A 16,955-nucleotide genomic window follows, 5' to 3' on the forward strand; every position below is an offset into this window, starting at 1 on the left:
TCAAAAGGATGGAATCAACTATGTGACAAATCATTTATTCAACACAACATACCTGTGCTTTTTTATGTCGTTGTACGTCGTTTGGCTACAGCAGTGCCATTTTACAATAATTACAAAAGCCAATCTTACATTCAGACTGATTATAGATTAAGGCTCTAAATCAGAGTGGAAACAAAAACAATCACAGTTTAAGATTCACTGACATTTAAACATTAAATCATCTGATATTGTGAATAAAAACGGTAAGTGCATAGTTTGTGGTACAATAAGGTGCCATGCGCTAGTCAAGTTTTTGTTTCACAGATATGTTGAAGTGTGCACTGCGCAGTGGTCCAGCACACTGGAAGGCAACTGTTAGCTAAAAACCCACACTGAACTGTGAATTCCTCCTATTTCTGCAACTATAATTAGTTTTCCATCAGCAGAGACATGTGTTGTTGGGAATGATCATAGTTTGTGCATTTCCATTGTAATGCATCATTACTGTTAGTAATGTCATTCATTATAAACAGTGTAAAGCCAGGGTTAATTCACAATTGTAAGTTTTATGATTTTGATGGGATCAGCCTGTATTATATAACAGGACTTAACGAGGCCTCCAGCTATTTTTTACGGTTCATTAACCTTAGAAAAGCTTTGTCAAATAATGATTCAGTTGGAATAAACACAGTTCAGCTTAAATTTAGAACAACACTGTTAATGTTAAAGAAAGCACTTTAATAAAGTTTGTAAAGTTTTACTAAAGTCATGACAGTCAGGAAGAATACAGACATCTAAAAGAAATATTTACACTGAACAATTTAACATTTAACACTACAACTACTTATTTGCATTGATCTGTGCTGAGAACAAACAACTATCATGAGCTGTCAGCGTTTAACAGAGGGTTTATTGGCTATTAGTGCATTTATGCTTAAAAAGGACCAGGAAGCTGAGGCTGTTCCTGACTACCTGACCTGCACCTAAAGCTGAGACGTGGTGGCCAAGTGCAGCATCTCATGCAGGGAGCTAGTAAAGTTGTTGAACAAAGTCACAGCATCTGTCTGATGACAGGACTTCCATGCTGTCACAGAGGCCACAATTCTGGAGGGTGGAAGACAACAGCAGTTGAGCAGTTGTTAAACATGGAGAGAAATACATAGGAATTGTGTTTAATTGCAGGATAAAACCTATACTATATTATGAATCTATATCAGGATTTCATGTGATGCACATGATTATAGTTTGTAAATATTGTACATTATGCTCTTATTTAGGCAGTTTCATGTCCATCTCACAAATACAGTACAGTAAGCAGAAGGTTATCGTAATGTAACAGCATGTTTCTGTCCTGACGACCCACCTGTCATCTCTAATGCGGTAGAAGAAGCCATAACCATGATGCACCATGGGAGCCACAGCCCCCAGGATTGTAGTGTAGCCCACGAGGCTGGATGACAGCACAAAGTTACCGCCTCCACCACTGCAGACACAAACACAGCACAGATAGTGACACAGTCTTTTCAGGTGTCGTCTTATGTCTGCTTGATTATGCCTGTAGTATTTTCCCACTTAGTACACTGTACACTGAAATGTTACAACTCCCATCTAAATAAAAGGTTGGAACAGTATCAATTAAATATTAAATAGGGACAAAAAAGCTCTTTGCCAAATTGTGCACAGTACCTTTTTGCATAAAGAGGATCCATATAGAGTTCTGGAGTGGGAAGGCCCTCCTCCTTAGCAATCAGGTATAAGCCAAGGAGGTGACGGTCAAAACCTGTAAACCATGTCACAAACAAGAAAAATATTGTGACTGCTATTCAAGTACTACACAGGATATGTTTAAATTTGTGTATTTCTAAATGAACTATGTATAACAACCAATATGATGGTGAATCTACTAGAATCCAGTTCTCACTTATTGTAATTTTTTCCTCTTTTCACTCTTATCTGCTACTATTTTCACAATTGCTTCAGTAACATCAAGACTCAACAATATACATTTATGACATGTATAAGAAACACACCTTTCCCATCTTGAGCTTCAGACATCAGTTTGTTGTGTTTGTTGAAGGCCACTAACATTGCTTTCCTCTTAAAGTCAACCTGACAGAAATATGTTTATTTATTACAACAATAACCAGAAACTGCATCAAAAATAACGCTTCCTTTGTATAGACTCGATATACACACACACAGGCTCTCACCTCACAGGTGGGGTCCATCATGGCTTTACACCAGTTCACAGCCTCCTGAGTGCAGGGTCGCATTGTCTCTGTTCTGCCGTGGTAAAATGTGCGAGTTGTTGCTGTCTCATAACAACTGCCAGGCCTGAGTGAGTTAGAGTGAGAGAGAGGGGATAAACCATTTAGAGTGAGTGAGTGACATCATCTAGCCATTCAGACACAAGGCACATTTTCAACCAGTGCTTACGTTTTGTGCACTCTGTAGTAGGCTAACTGCATTGCGAGCTGAACGAAGGTGTCAGGATGCAGCTTCTTCTGTTTGATGGTGGCTTTTCCAAAAGCTGTGAAGGCACAACATACAACCTGCAGGTCCTTTGTCTGTAAAGCCAAACCACATTGACAGTTAGGTTCAGGAGGTTATTAAGCATCAAGCTTTTTGTTTAATATTAAAAAATGGACTCACCGACTCCAGGTATTGCTGCTTGGCATGGCTGATGTCACTGAGGACTTTTTCATCTACAGTAAACACCAGTTCCTCAGGAAGGGGCATAGGTCTGACTGTGTCTGAGCCCTGAAACCAGAGACACCAGCGTATATAGTAAGTTATAATTAAAGTAAAGGAAACATTTCTATGTATTTACCAGTAGGGACCAACAACTGCTTTAATGTATGTTACCTTCCATTTGCCACCCATCTGTTTTACTTGCTGGTCCAGATACCAAGACATAGACACCAGCACCATGGCATCATATGGTGCATGCTAAAAACAATTTAGAGCCTTCAATTACTGGTAACAGATTTATATTAAGTATATTTTATTTTAGAACACATGCATTTATCATTTTTTTTCCACACTCTCTCGTCTCACATCACAATTGGATCCAAAGGAGCCATCTGAGAATACAAGTGCATTGTATGATTTGTCCCCCCAGCGTATGGTTGGGTTGCCTGTGAGGGCCTCCAGGGTTACCTGTGTTAAGGTGGTAAGTCACACAATCAGACAACTACACATTTCCCTTAAACTAACGTAAGACAAATAAATGACAGATTGATACGTTGTGAGTAATTCAATATTGTGTGCATTCGCCGTACATTTGTGTAGTTCTCTGGAGAGGAGTAAGGTTTAGTTTCATCCAGAGATATGACAAACAGGCTGCTTTGGATAGTCTCCAGGATGGTCTTGTTGTGTGGATCAATGCTAATTAGATGCTCCCTAGCCTGTAGAAACAGAAAACACAGTGCACATCAGTTGTGTTTTTTGATAAGGAAACTTTTCAGAAAATGTGATTATACATTTTAGATCTCATTTGGAGCAAGGAACATTCATTTTTCGAGCACCCTCACCTTCGCCCATCGAGTCCGCTCCTCTGATGTGAGAGCAGCTACTCCGTCTCCTTCCGGCTCCACCTCACAGCGCTCTTTTACGTACTTCAGCTGTCTGCACAAGAAACATACAACACACAAGATAACATCACATGATTACTGGGTGTCATGACATCATGTTCAGTACTTCTATGCAGTATTAAAAAAATATATATATATTTATATAAATGAAGACAAGCTGCCCCCAAATAAATTAATTTGATGCTGATGTTTTTTTCTTGCGTTATTTAAATATCAACTACCTGAGAAGTTCTGGAGGTGTGAGGATCTGTCCATCACAAAGACCATCAAACGTGAAGATACGCCCACGACACATAACTACTAAATGTGAAGGGCAAGGACCCTCACGCTCTGCGACAAAGCACAACCTTCATATTACACAGGGATGACAATGAGTGGGCTCAAGTGGAAAAAATGCAGCTGAAGTCTAGAGATTACAGACACATTTTTTTCTATTACCTGTTTTGAAGTAGTTATGAATTGTGTCCTTTTTAACTCCAGGTACTTTGCACGTACAGAACATCATTCTGAACTGGTCCATATCTAATGGTTTATTCCCAGCTTTCTGGGGAGGCACCCTCTCACTGAAACATGTAAAGGAAGAAAGGAATAATATTTGTATGACCTCTGCCTAACACACCAAAAAAAACACAGCAGTGCATGTGAACATTTCTTACGTGCGGAGCAGGTTCCAGTACTGTAGTGTCAGCCAAGTGTGGAGACTAGTCCTCTCCATGTGAACTCCTTCTGCTGGAGGCCAGCAGTGCTCTAGGTAAGATGCCGGACCTCCAAAGTTCACATTCAGCTGAGAGGGGAGGCGAACCTCCAGATACGCAGTGTCTAACCACCATTCCTCCAACTGGGAAAGAAGAAGCTAAGCTAAATAACCATAACTGAGAGTAAATCTGTAGGAACAATGCTTTTATAGTACAATTACACACCCAGTTCTTCTTCATCTTTGCTCTCTGTAGTAGCTTCTGGTGCAGCTCTTTGCCAATACCATCTTGAAATTGTCTTACAGTTTCTACCGTAGCATTAAACTCACCCTCAGAAGCAAATGGAAGAACTGATGGCCAACATAAAATTGTAAAATTTGTTCCACTGTCAAACTATAAAAACTGTAAAGTTATTGTACAAATAAGAACAGATATTTGCATATGCTTGACAGAAATCTGGTCATATTCAATTAATTTATATAGCGTTTTATATAGCGCATTAAAAATAAGTCATTTTCAAGCTAAGGTTTAAGACCATACAGAATGCAAAATTATGACTATAAAGAATTTATTGTCTCAACTATTTTAGTGCAAAATCAACAATATTGCTAACTCCTTTGAATTTATTTCATAGAAGCAATAAAAAAGCAATTACTGTACATGGTAAACATGTACAAACAAACCTTGCAAATAGTAACGAAAGAGTGACACTTGATCTTACCTGCATCTAGGTACTTAGACAGGCTGCTCTCCAGTGTCGGGACTGGCAGGGGAGGCAGGGCGCTTTGATGCTGAAAGGTCAGCTCAGGCACAGACTCTGACAAATGATTAGCCATTTCCTCTCTCTGTAACAGAAATGTTGCCCTGACATCACTGGTGTGAAACAACAGGGGTTGTTTGCAAGATGCATCATCTAGACGCCATGCAGAACAAATTGCGTTAGTACACATACCTCTAAAAAGGCCCCTATTCATTGTTGTACATTTTGTCAATAATATAAAGAAATTAAAACCTAGAACACTAATAGATATTACTGGTTCAAGTCTTTTTTTTTCTTGTTGGATACAACATAACTGTTGTACATTAAGAGACTGTGTCCTTTTTTGTGGAAACATTCTATAAAAGCTGGATGAAAACTACAAAAGTGCATTTAATTAATGTTTTATTTATAAAGAACAATCAGTTCTCTAAGAAGTAAGAAAATTATTAATCTACCTGGTGCAGCTGCTTAACGTTGGTGTGTAACATCATTATAAATATAATACTTGATGGTTCTAAACAGATGGCTGAACAATAGTATGAACTTCAAAACTTAACACGAGCTTCTGGAATGACGTCCAGCCCCATTATCAGACACGCGAGTCAACAAACGGCGATCAATAATTAACAAAATAAGTGTTAGTAGTTAAGCTTGATCCCTAAGCAGGTACAACCTTTCTTTTATTTGCTCTTTTAACTTACTAAAATCCTTAGCTTACTTGGCTAAATACAATAAAAGTAACAGAATATTGAGCGGTTATTTTAAACTTGATGAAACGTTGTTTTTGTGTAGCGTTAACGCTAGAGACCCAGGTCATAAACAGCTAGTGCACTAGCTAACATTAAATTATTAAAGTGCAACGTTATTATTGACTCCTGTCAGGTGTCTCGCTAACACTGCAGCGTTACCGACAATTATGTAATTATGTTTGACTAAAACTCACCTTATTCAAACTGCGCTGCCTTTGACCCACTGCGTCTGCGAACAGCAGAAATATTGTGCTTCCGACGTCTCGGTGCAGCTGCGTTCAGTGAGCCGCTGTTCACCTTTACCCCACTAATGTTGCTCTTACTGCGCATGCGCGGTATCATGTTTAGGATTTTTTTTAAACTTTATTTATAACAATGGTGCAAGTACATAAACTCAAAAGCCTTTCACTTCAAGTTGAAGTACATGTGATGTTGATGGTAACATAGGTGAACAAGTCTGGTCCGTTTAACAAGCTGTCAGACGTTATGCCTAAGATTCTTATAATAACTGATTCATTATTATACTGTGATAATCATAAATCTCTAGAAATAGGAGGTTCTATAGTAATAAAGTATAAATACCACACCAAAATTCAGTGTTGAATTGGACTTGACATAATAATAGACTTGTACTCAATTAAACAATTAACACGCTTTCAAAGAATCACAAATGTCACACAGGAAAAAAAGAGCAGAAAGAAATTCCATTTTGTGCTTTTATTTATTTAAACTTAGGATGCATTCACGTGCTTTGTGGATGTGGATTAAACTCCATAAATTAGATGAAATATCGCTAACTGTGCACATTAGAGAGAAAATGCATTTAAATGAAGGTTTTACCATTACACATTTGAGATTACATGATGTCATGTATGAATACAGGGTTTGACATGAGAAAACTACATCTAAATAGTTAGTAGTTATCTTTAATCGTGATTTCATTCATTCCTCCTCTTTCAATTATTGCTGCCTTACTATGCATATTTGCTGATTACTTCCTTGGCAAGTTTAATGTAGGCTGACATTGCATCATCCTTGGACATTCCTGAAAGAAGCATTAACAGAAATAATCAATATAAATATACTGCCTGCTGTTTAGCTGCATCATCAGCGTCTTACAGCTTGCGACATTGGATTGACAATGATGCAGTTGAACCTGATACCAGGTAACAGGGCTTATCGTTGCACATTTCCCTGCAAAGCATTTCTATCTTGTTACCTTTCCTGGATTCCCATGCGTCCCACTTGGCTTTTCCTTTGAAGTCTATCATTCCTGGTCTATCTAAATAAGCACACAGAGAGGAGGATTTCAGAATCTAAGTACTGAATTATAATTTAAAGCTAAATTAAAGTCATTGTGCTTATCTGTAGGGAATAATACCAGTGTTAACGTCTCCGACAATTGCCTGTTTGTAAAGGCCATACAGATCCAGAAGCTCTTGGTCTGTAGGCTTCGTCTTCACATTCTTCACATCCTCTGCCACTTTGTCAAACTCTTCCTGCAAAGAAGAATCAGACCAGTCACTCTGTGTTTCTGTTTCTCCAATGATTACAGTATGTTTGCATAGCCTGCTGTACTGACTGACTATTTCTGCTCTTTGCCAAATTAATCCCTCTGTGTTTGGTGGAGTAAGAGTCGGAGTAAGACTATTCGGAGAATAAGAGAGTGTGCGTGACATAGTTACAACACTGAATAAGAAATCAGAGCCTAGTATTCTAGTCATGTTGTGGGGCCTGGGAAGCCAGTGTGGCTCAAGTTGTGAATAAACAATGGGCTTTTATTCCACACTCCAGTGCTTCAATAATCTACTTTACAAAAGATCTGGGGCATTACAGAGCATATAATTCATAGAAGCCTGTTTTAAAATAGACTGAAACTCTCAATGTAGGGAATTATAAAATAACATGAAAACAAATTATATTTTCTCAACCTTTATTGTTTGAGGCCTCAGATCATGCTTTCAGCTCAGTTAGTCGGATCCTGCTGGTTTATCTTAATTCTTCATAATTAAATTATCCTCGTCGGCCAACCTGCAGCTGCAGCATCAGGACCACAGAACTTGGGTTTAGACTCGGTTTTCCTACATCTACCCGTCACACACTGACAAAGATGGGTGATACTGTATAGGCTACAGTAAATGGCGTGAACACGAGCACCTTACCGAAACAACCGCTATTCATTTCATAGCGAAAAAAACATGTCCGTTATTGATAAATAAGATGGGAATAAAAGCCAACGCATTTTACCTTCAGTGACATTTTCGAGACGCAACCTTTGCTCAGCGATCGTCGGCTGGACGTTTTGAGCAGCTGGATTTCCAGTGGAGCTGATCAAGGCAAAATTACGACCAAAGTCCGACTGCGGAGGCGGGAGCAGCGAGCTGCAGAGGAGCTGATTGGCTGTCCGCCAGTGTCACTCACTCACTGCGACAAACGGACACTCTCACTGAAGTTAACCTCTACAGTCCCTGCGACCGCGCATTTTGAGTTTCCTGCACTATATACCTTTTTTGGTCAAATATCATACTTAGATTTTATACATATTTAAATGAAAACAAGCTTCTCAGCATTTTTGCTCATTACTTTGTCCTAATATTATTTTTAATTTGATTTAATTAATTCAGTTTAATTACAAGGTTTACAACCCAATAGCAATAGCACAAAAATAAATTAGATGGATTGCCAGCTATTAAAGCTAAAGCTATTCTATTAAAGCTTATTTGTTTATTCCAGCAACATTTGCTTCCATTCAGTGTATGAAGCCGTCTGTGCAGTACTGTTATTTGGACGCACGGGGGCACCACTGAGTTTTATAAATAAAGTTATTTTAATTTCAAACATGGCGGCTGCCTGTGGTCCATCCTCGCCGGAGATGTGAACACTTTGCACATTTTGGAAACATAATACGATTGGCTGAATTACGAACGGGTGAGGAAATGCTACTTTAACGCCTTATTGTTCCTCTTAAATGGTTGATTGTTGTTTCTGTGGCTCGTTGTTACTACGGTTATAAAAACACGTGTGTAGGGTGTCGCAGTCACAGGTCTGCGTTTTATTTTTAAAGTTGAATCAAAGACATTTCAAATGAATCAAATAAGTGTCTTTAAATCGGCACGATATTTTGTAGAACATTATCTACTACTATTATTACTAATGTTACTCTAGTACATTTGATCCTAAAACTAAACATTGGCATTTATACACATCCATTCCCTGAATATAGCTGACATGCGTATGTTTCTTTTTTTGCCTAAAGGAAGCATGTCCACTCCAAGGAAACCTCAACCCAAAGCCAAAAAGCAGATTCCAGCCAAGACCTCCTTCACCTCACCCTTTACCCCAACATGGAGCCCACTCCATCAAGAAGACATGCATTTTATCCTAAATACCTTGAAGGAAAAACTTCTCAGCATGGGCCTTGAAAAGAAAGAGGTGAAAGTGTTTCACTCGTGGAGAAAAAAGAAAGAACAGAGACTTACAGAAGAACCGTCAGATCCAGTTCCTCAAGTCTTGGATTTTCCCAAAAACGGCTGGACAAATGCGGCAGCGCGACGACAGCTGGCCATCGGCATCAACGAGGTCACCAAAGCTCTGGAGAGAAACAACCTCAAACTGGTGCTTGTGTGCAAATCTGTCAAACCAAAACACATGACGAACCACTTGATGACGCTCAGCGCGACGCGCGGTGTTCCAGCCTGCCAGGTGCCTCGTCTGAGCGAGAGCGTGTCCAAGCAGCTGGGACTGAAAAGCGTCCTCGCACTCGGGTTCAGACGCGGCGCCTCGAAAGACGAAGAGGTCTTCACTGACACTGTTGTTGCTATTGAACCCAGGGTGCCAGCACTGGATGTGGCGTGGCTCCACGGCGCAGCAGCAGCAGCAGATGCTTTAACACAGGCTGCTGACAAGGAGGAGAATAAGGAGAAGAGAGGAGAGAAGAGGAAACTGGAGGAGGTCACAGAGTCTCCCTCCTCCTGCTCTCTGCTGCCTCTGAAAGTGAAGAAAATTGTTGCCAACCCTTTAAAGAAAAGAGTGAAGAAGGTTAAGTCATAGGCAGACAAATGGAACAGAAACTCTGTTTGTTTAATCTAGTGGTTGTGTCCTTTTCATAGATCTAGAAGTAAATTCTCCTTTCTAGATTGTTTGATTGGATTTTGTTTTACAATTTATAAATCTTTTATCTTTCAAAGAAAAATATAATTTGCGTGACCTGAAACAGTTTTTTATTTAATCTATTAGAGATGTGACTCGAATTGCTCACTCCATTTCATATAATTATGGTATTACTGCAGCGTTCTTCATGCAATAATAGCTCATGACTCATGGCTCTTTTTTTTTAGTGAGTTTATTCAATCAAATATCCATGCTGGTATAGCTGACGTGTGAGTTGACAGATTATTTGCATGGGGTCATGTCTATGTGATGCTGGTACAAGTTCTTCAGCTTTTTCACAGCCTACAATGGATTTGAATAAAAATATTGTTCTTCCGAAAGCTGTATGTCATTTTAAAAGTCCCCATCCCAGAATCTTAAAAAAAACAAAAAACTTTTAAATAAGGCAGGTACTTCGGGTTGAGTTCTCACTAAAGGGTGTAGCTAGGAACATTAACACGGCAGCAAAACTGACATGCTCAATAAAGTTCACTTGAACAGCTGCAGGCAACACGTCTTTGACTCAACCAATGTCCATTAGGCACGCTGTTGACTCCGTAACCCTATGGCTAAACAAACCCTTTCAGCCATTGTAGTTTTCTTGCAAATCTATAAAGGGGTGAGAAGAAATTACATCACATACGGAATAATCCGCAGCTAATCTGCAAAAACTGGCAGCAGCCGTAACTTTTAAGTTATGCAGAGATGCATGAAGAGCAACAAGAAACAAAGTAACAAACCAAAAAAAGACATTGAGGAAAACCACAGAACAAGTGGTCAGACTACGTCAGCCTGCTCAGCTGAGGACAGAAAATGTTTCCAACCCTCAAAAGCCCATGCCTGGAAATTTTAAGGAAATACTGTAAAGAAAAAAATCATGTCTTAAGACATTTTGCAAAGTACAGTTATAGCTATCAGAACTGTTTCACGCATTTAGCTGCACAACACTAAAAATGACCTACAGTATCATTTTTGACACAAAACACAGTACCATAAAAAACAAAGTTCTGAAAATTCAATAAATACAGACCTAAAAAAACACATTTAAATTGATGTGGTTACTGGTTCAAGCTATTGTGAATCTCTGACCACATGCTGTGGTAAATTATTCCCTCACGTCCTTTGATGGGTATTCTCCTATTTGTTTTGTTTGACTGAGCACATTTAACCTAATGCAGGTGAGTGGATGGATGCTACTGTACCTACACGTTTTCAGAAAAGCTGATAACACAGTGTTGCACTTATGCAGTTGTACAGGGGCGGCTTATCTTATCCTTTGCAACAGGTTGCATTAATCATAAATGCACTGCAAGTGAGTGAGAATCAAAATAGAACTGGCTGTGGCTGCCTTTCTCTAACGGACGATATGTACCATCGATGCTAACCAGCCACTTCCACACCATCAACCAAGTATAACCACTATGGCGAAACTGGTGTTTTCGACCTTTGGTACTATCCTTTCAAAGCCCTACTTGGTAAATGCTGTTTTTCCATGCAGGTCAATCATAAAAAACTGGGCCCTCAGTAAATATGACTAAATAGCACTGTTTGATAAAACCAAGCGTGTACCTGATCCAGAATCTGTTCCCAGTCTTGTCTAACTGACTCTTTAAGGACCATTTTACTTGTTCAAGAACTCAAAGATTGTGCTTCATTTTTTAAATACATTCTTCATGAAAAACCTCCAAAAACCACATTGTCTGAACAAACCCGGTGATGAGGAAAATACTTTGGATCAGCTGTCCCAAACCCCAAACTCACTACAGGAATAAATATGATCTGGCTTTAAATGTACAGGTAACTATATATTTTAACAAAAAACATGTACTGTATATAAATGCAGTATAATAAGTCCTTCCTTTGTGTGTATGTGTTACTTAAATGTGGAAATGTTTGGGATTAAAAGTTAAAATGCTTATTTAAGACTGATGGTAAAAATATTTGTTTCCATGTCTGGCATAAAAAAACAACACCTCAGTATTTCTGACAACAACATGAGAACAGACAGGAATAACTGTCCATCCACAGTGGGGACACAATAACTAATATTTTTGACAGCTTAAACAAAAAAAAAGCTTTCATTAAAAACGTTTGTTTGATGGTCTTTTACTCATTTCCACTTTAGGGAAGTTATTCAAAAAAATCCATCCACTGTAACAAAGCTGAGAAAGCCCAACATAAATCAAACTGTCAAAGCATCCTCTTGAATGTCAGACTGGTGTCTTTTAAATATGAATGTGCATGTCAGAAGCATCGTACTGTATGAGTGTCTGAGGCATAGCATGATTCACATTCAGGATGTTGATGATTTAAGAGTTTTCACCTCCAGGTGAACTGAGAATGTTCTTGATGACACAGGCGTCGCCCGGTCACCAGGTTGGTTTTACTGTTGTAGTTCTCATTGTCTAAGTAGGGCTACCTGTATGTCCAGGTAAGGATTAGCCAGAGGTTGCTGAGAACCTCTTAACCAGTGTTTCTGCAGCAGCCGTGAAGCAACCTGCTACTGAAGGACGAGGCCAACCTGAAAAACAATGGGTCATGTTTCGTTAGCCGAGCTACCACAGTTGTGGAAGCCTCATACTAGCTAGGATCAAACCAGTATCACTGACCTGATGATCAGTATGTCATCTATTAACAATGCTGATTAAGAAAAGCCATACATTACAAGTCAGTATTTAACTAATAGTACAGTAAACGCCACAATGTCCTAGAAAAAATAAACACAGAGCTTCAAAGGAATAAGCTCATCTGTCAACAGCAGATGTTGAAGGAGGACGACACACATATGAGGTGATGATGCTACTGACCTTATCAGGATCCATAGGGGGACACTTCCAGTTGTAGAGGTAATACTGCAAATTTCCATCACCTATGCCAAACTTGAGTTTCTCCAGAAACACCTTATTCTCCATTAGATCCAAGGCATTGAACACGTCAAATCCTTTCTATTGGACACACGCAAAATGTTCAAATGGAATATTATAACGATTGACAAGCAAATAATCTGTGTTGGTGTTGGTTTGAGTTCAAAAAAGTTTACCAGTTTGGCCAGGATCAGTGAATCGTTCATTAGGTCCAATAGTGGAGTTTGTGTATGAACATTGTAAAAAGAGTAAGCAGCCTTCAGGCTCCTATGGAGAGGGTTATGCATCACAGTTGAGGGCAGAGTGTAGAAACTAGTGAAATCTGTCAGTACACCACCAGCAGCCTGAGGTGAGAGAGACACAAAAGCTGTATTAAAAATAACACCCTGATTCAACCTGAGCACGACAGCAGTGGGCACAGTTGCAGCTTCCACATACCTCTACTACATATGTGTCAATTATGTTGTCCTGTGGCAAAAACCAGTGAGCAACCTCCTCTTCATTCATTGAAGGTGCAAGCTGGAAACGCGTCAGGTATTTCTGTAGGAGCTCGGTGACCTGACGAATGTCGCGCCTCTCCATCGGCCGCAGACCTGCAGTCTTGGTGCTCTACGTGAGGAATAGAGAGCGAGAACAGGGCGATATCAGTTCCTGATATTGACCGGAGATGCAAAGAAAGTTTGTGTTGATGGTGGGTAATAACTGTTTACATCTGGTAATCTGTAGAGTTTCATGGTTCTTTGCAGAGTCATGTTTCTGCTCAGATGGGAGAATTTAACTTCCACAAGCTTTCTGGGGTTCAAAGAACGATGCCAATACCTGATTGAGGAACAGAAATGGAAAGTTATAAGTGACTTTCTGACCCCATTTCCTATTTAATTTATGTCTGAATATTGCAAAACACACCTGCAGGTGGACACGGGTTTAGGCAGAACGACCCCTGCCGTGTATACTGCTTGAAATATGCCTTCTAAGTTCACCCTCCGCGTGATCTCTCTGATTAACACAGGAGCAACCCGCTTTGAGCGCAGCTTCTTATGAACACACAGGAAGTTGATCTCTACCATCCTCTTCAACCTGGAGAAGCAGCGAGACACAAGATGGGTTGTGGTTCAGTTTAAACACGCTTGTCTGCATGCATTGAGTCAAGGGCACTCACGTGTCATAGATGCGTATATCTGCAGGGATGGCACTGATGAAGCCGACAAGCTTCTTGTTTGAGGACACTCTCACTCCACAATGCCACTGAGGTAACCAGCCAGGCGGACGCAGAGCCCTGAGAGGAGGGAGCAGTTAGTGGGAGAGCAGACAGTTGAATACTGTGTACATGAAGATGGCTGGTGACTCAAAACATACCATTTGAGAAAGCTGGGCGAATAATCAAATCTGAACATGTTATCATCATCCTCCACATAGTTTTCATTTAACAACGTGTACAACTCCTTTAGCTGAAAGAGACACAGCATGTTCATCATTTTTATTTGTTTTTTTATTGTGTAAATGCCTATGACTAAATTTGTACTTACTACATCTGCATTGCTGAGATCCAAAGTATCCCACATAAAACCTTGAGGTAAGGAATATGGCTCCTGTCTGATGTTCTCCTTGTCGCCTTCAATTGGCCCATAAGTCGTCACTACTTCGTCTGCAAAAATAGCACAACTGGCATCAAAGACCTAAAATATGCCACAATCCCGTTTCAAGCAAACACACACAGAATCTTAAACCTTTATAAAATCTGTTCCTTTTGATCCCATGTTGTGCAGGCAGGTCGGTGGCATGGGCCCACCCGCTCACACGGGGCCAAGTGTTGCCAAGGTAACAGCTTAATTTAATGCCACGAAGCATGCCCAGTGAGGATGGCCGGACCCCCACTGTACTTCACAGCTGATGTGACATGTTTTGGGGGCAGTGGCTTTGAGCAGCACAGACTACATGTAACCAGTAGGTGGCACAGGCTGGAAACAGTGTTAGTAGTTGCTTAAAGTTAATAAATAAGTGTTTAATTATTTACACATGGTATATGGAATAAATTTTTTTATGCAGTACGTACCTAGCTTGGGCACAGGCTGAGTGTCCCAGAACTGGTACTTGTGCTTAGCTGCCTCGTCGATGCTCTTTGCTGGACCCTGGCAGGAAAGCAGCTCCATGGCTCTTTGGATGTCCTGCAGCTTCTGGATGGGTAAGCCAGGATTCTGCAAACGGCGAAGACAACAGCCACACAGACAACAATGACAGAAAGACCTACTGTAAACAAAGTCCTCCTTTGGTTCCACTTACTACAAACACAGCCAGAAATCATTAAGATGTCAAGTGAGAGTTACAGCCTGTCACACCTCCTGACAGATGTTAAACACATGTCCAACTTGTGAACAGTCTTGTACCAGAATATTATTCACAGATAAACACAATGTGGTCACAGTTTAGACAGTCAGTTGTTCTGTATCTTATTGCTCGCTTCTTTATCTTATTGGGAATTAAATTATTATTATTGGGAATAGCGGGAATTAAAATAACAACGGTTTCAATTTTTCCTGTTAGTTGCAAACTGATTTCACGGTGGAGCAGTTTATAACCAACTCGATGTATTTAAAGCAGCAAGAACCTGCTGATATGAGCAACAAAGTGGATAAAGTGCAGCTCCAGGCAGTCAACAATATCTGTTTTCTGAACATGAAAGCAGGACATGATGTGTACAGAAGAAATACATGTGTGACAGGCTAATGTTCATAGAGTTTCAAGGTTTGAAGACTGTTACTTGATGTTTTTCTGTATTGTGCTCTACGTTATCATCTGATTTTTATAATGTGCATGTTTTATTTGAACTTTACTTGTAGCGTACTACAGCATTAGTATGTACAATCAGGGGGAGAAGAGTGACAGCACAAAAGTGTGGATCAGGTTTTATGTAGTGGACAGACGTGGACCAAAGTGACTTCTAGAAGCAGTAACTGTAGATCCCTATTGACCCACTCTGATAGAAAACAAAGGCATTTCTTAGACTAATGTACATAAATATACGCCTGTATTTATGCCTACGGTCCAGCATCAGCTTGGCCGGAGGACTCCCCTGTACAGACACATGTCAGTGGCTCATCATCGCACCTTGATCTCCTGAGAATCGGAGGCAGAGTCTGACTTTGCTCCCCCCGAGCTCGGCTTCTCTTTCTTCCTCTTCTGCTTCTTCTTCTTCCTCTTGGCCCCCAGGTCGCCCCCTGGACTCCTGCGCAACAGAGGACAAGCACACGGCACCGGTGAACGGAGGCTGACATAGCCGGACTCGCATCTGACTCTGGATCCGCGCGCGCGCGCGCGTGCGCCCGCGAGCAGAGGGCAGCAGACAGCTAACGTTAGCTACCATAGCAACGAATGACAGCTGAGCTAAGCCTAACGTTTGCTAACTAACGGTTCGGGTTCGCCAGCCGGCTGTCGGTCGTCCCTGCCCTCAGTGGGAGACCTCGTTGGTAGAATACACTCAAACTTTTAATGGCCATGACATAAACGTTTAGAATATCATTCCAATAAGGGCCTGGTGGCAAACAGCTTAGGATGTTTGTGTCGGCTAACGTTAGCTTAAAGCGCTAGCCGCTCAGCACGGAGCGCACAGACCAGCAGGCAGCTAGAAATAACGTTAGTGCGCCTCCCAGCCGCACCGGACAGGCCATCCTCACCCTTGCATATGCTCATTCTCCTCTTCGTTGTCTCCGTCTATCCCGCACGTATCTTGGTCGTCCAGCTCCAGGCTCTGCTGGCTCGCCGCGGATTCACTGTCCTCCGCCATTATAAAATGTTTTTAAAAAAATAGCCGCCGTTTGATGAGAGATCACGGGCAGCGGGCGAGATGAAAAACAAAGAAAATGCCGGAGGAAAGCGCGCCGCCTACAGGCCGAGCGAGGTACAGCCGGGCCCTTTAACGGGATACAAACACATGGTCCTCATATGTGGCGATCCCACGGTGGGTTGAACAGCGTCACCTCTAAATATGTCTCTATAGTCAATTGACCAGGTTAAAGAATATCCTGTTTATTTTAATATCTCTTATATATGTACTTCATGTAGTCTGTTTTGGTATTTGGCCACAAATATTCAAATAAGTTTTAGACAATCTTCTCTTAGGACGGGTTCTTGAAGACACACGTCTTGAGGAAAGCATTACAAAAAATGTC

The 16,955-nt window shown here is 40.7% G+C and overlaps 3 protein-coding genes across 6 annotated transcripts; 1 reads left to right on the plus strand and 2 right to left on the minus strand.

The window, feature by feature from the left end:
* Positions 1–19: 19 nt before the first annotated feature.
* LOC114842423 (acyl-CoA-binding protein homolog) lies at positions 20–8,207 on the minus strand. Of its 4 annotated transcripts, XM_029127913.3 has the most exons (18): positions 8,024–8,207; positions 7,158–7,275; positions 6,996–7,058; positions 4,493–4,617; positions 4,229–4,410; positions 4,011–4,135; positions 3,794–3,902; positions 3,513–3,606; positions 3,261–3,386; positions 3,037–3,138; positions 2,845–2,928; positions 2,632–2,739; positions 2,416–2,546; positions 2,190–2,313; positions 2,010–2,088; positions 1,666–1,759; positions 1,343–1,462; positions 20–1,083 (listed from the first exon to the last, which is right to left on the minus strand). In XM_029127913.3, the coding sequence occupies exons 1-18, from the start codon at positions 8,033–8,035 to the stop codon at positions 963–965; spliced, it is 1,917 nt and encodes a 638-aa protein (XP_028983746.1). In that variant the 5' UTR covers positions 8,036–8,207; the 3' UTR covers positions 20–962. The 4 variants fall into 4 exon arrangements, 3 of the variants coding, with proteins under 3 accessions (XP_028983746.1, XP_028983744.1, XP_028983745.1); XM_029127911.3 differs by lacking the exons at positions 6,996–7,058; positions 7,158–7,275; positions 8,024–8,207 and adding exons at positions 4,989–5,112; positions 5,971–6,119; XR_005896839.2 differs by lacking the exons at positions 20–1,083; positions 1,343–1,462; positions 1,666–1,759; ... (8 more) ...; positions 7,158–7,275; positions 8,024–8,207 and adding exons at positions 4,989–5,112; positions 5,971–6,119 and having other exon boundaries at positions 3,794–3,919.
* Positions 8,208–8,523: 316 nt separating this feature from the next.
* Positions 8,524–10,266, plus strand: rpp38 (ribonuclease P/MRP 38 subunit). The gene is made up of 2 exons (XM_029127920.3): positions 8,524–8,704; positions 9,033–10,266. Exon 2 carries the CDS (start codon positions 9,038–9,040, stop codon positions 9,824–9,826), a length of 789 nt encoding a protein of 262 aa, XP_028983753.1. The 5' UTR covers positions 8,524–8,704; positions 9,033–9,037; the 3' UTR covers positions 9,827–10,266.
* Positions 9,939–16,768, minus strand: nmt2 (N-myristoyltransferase 2). The gene is made up of 12 exons (XM_029127914.3): positions 16,461–16,768; positions 15,895–16,012; positions 14,843–14,984; positions 14,316–14,434; positions 14,146–14,237; positions 13,949–14,065; positions 13,696–13,866; positions 13,500–13,608; positions 13,228–13,398; positions 12,966–13,133; positions 12,733–12,870; positions 9,939–12,446 (listed from the first exon to the last, which is right to left on the minus strand). The coding sequence occupies exons 1-12, from the start codon at positions 16,568–16,570 to the stop codon at positions 12,426–12,428; spliced, it is 1,476 nt and encodes a 491-aa protein (XP_028983747.1). The 5' UTR covers positions 16,571–16,768; the 3' UTR covers positions 9,939–12,425.
* Between the last annotated feature and the right edge of the window lie 187 nt (positions 16,769–16,955).

This window comes from Betta splendens, chromosome 16 (assembly GCF_900634795.4).
Source record: "Betta splendens chromosome 16, fBetSpl5.4, whole genome shotgun sequence".
In the NCBI taxonomy this organism is placed as follows: domain Eukaryota; kingdom Metazoa; phylum Chordata; class Actinopteri; order Anabantiformes; family Osphronemidae; genus Betta; species Betta splendens.

What these genes read in the sequence shown, in the direction of transcription:
- nmt2 (XM_029127914.3), bottom strand. Translation starts at nt 16,570, where the DNA reads ATGGCGGAGGACAGTGAATCCGCGGCGAGCCAGCAGAGCCTGGAGCTG. An exon ending in GAGAATGAGCATATGCAAGG is followed by an intron (nt 16,013 to 16,460) that starts GTGAGGATGGCC and finishes TCTGTTGCGCAG; the next exon opens with GAGTCCAGGGGGCGACCTGG. An exon ending in TCAGCCTGTGCCCAAGCTAG is followed by an intron (nt 14,435 to 14,842) that starts GTACGTACTGCA and finishes CTATTTTTGCAG; the next exon opens with ACGAAGTAGTGACGACTTAT.
- rpp38 (XM_029127920.3), top strand. Translation starts at nt 9,038, where the DNA reads ATGTCCACTCCAAGGAAACCTCAACCCAAAGCCAAAAAGCAGATTCCA.
- LOC114842423 (XM_029127913.3), bottom strand. An exon ending in CTCCAGAGAACTACACAAAT is followed by an intron (nt 3,139 to 3,260) that starts GTACGGCGAATG and finishes ACCTTAACACAG; the next exon opens with GTAACCCTGGAGGCCCTCAC. An exon ending in TACTACAGAGTGCACAAAAC is followed by an intron (nt 2,314 to 2,415) that starts GTAAGCACTGGT and finishes TAACTCACTCAG; the next exon opens with GCCTGGCAGTTGTTATGAGA.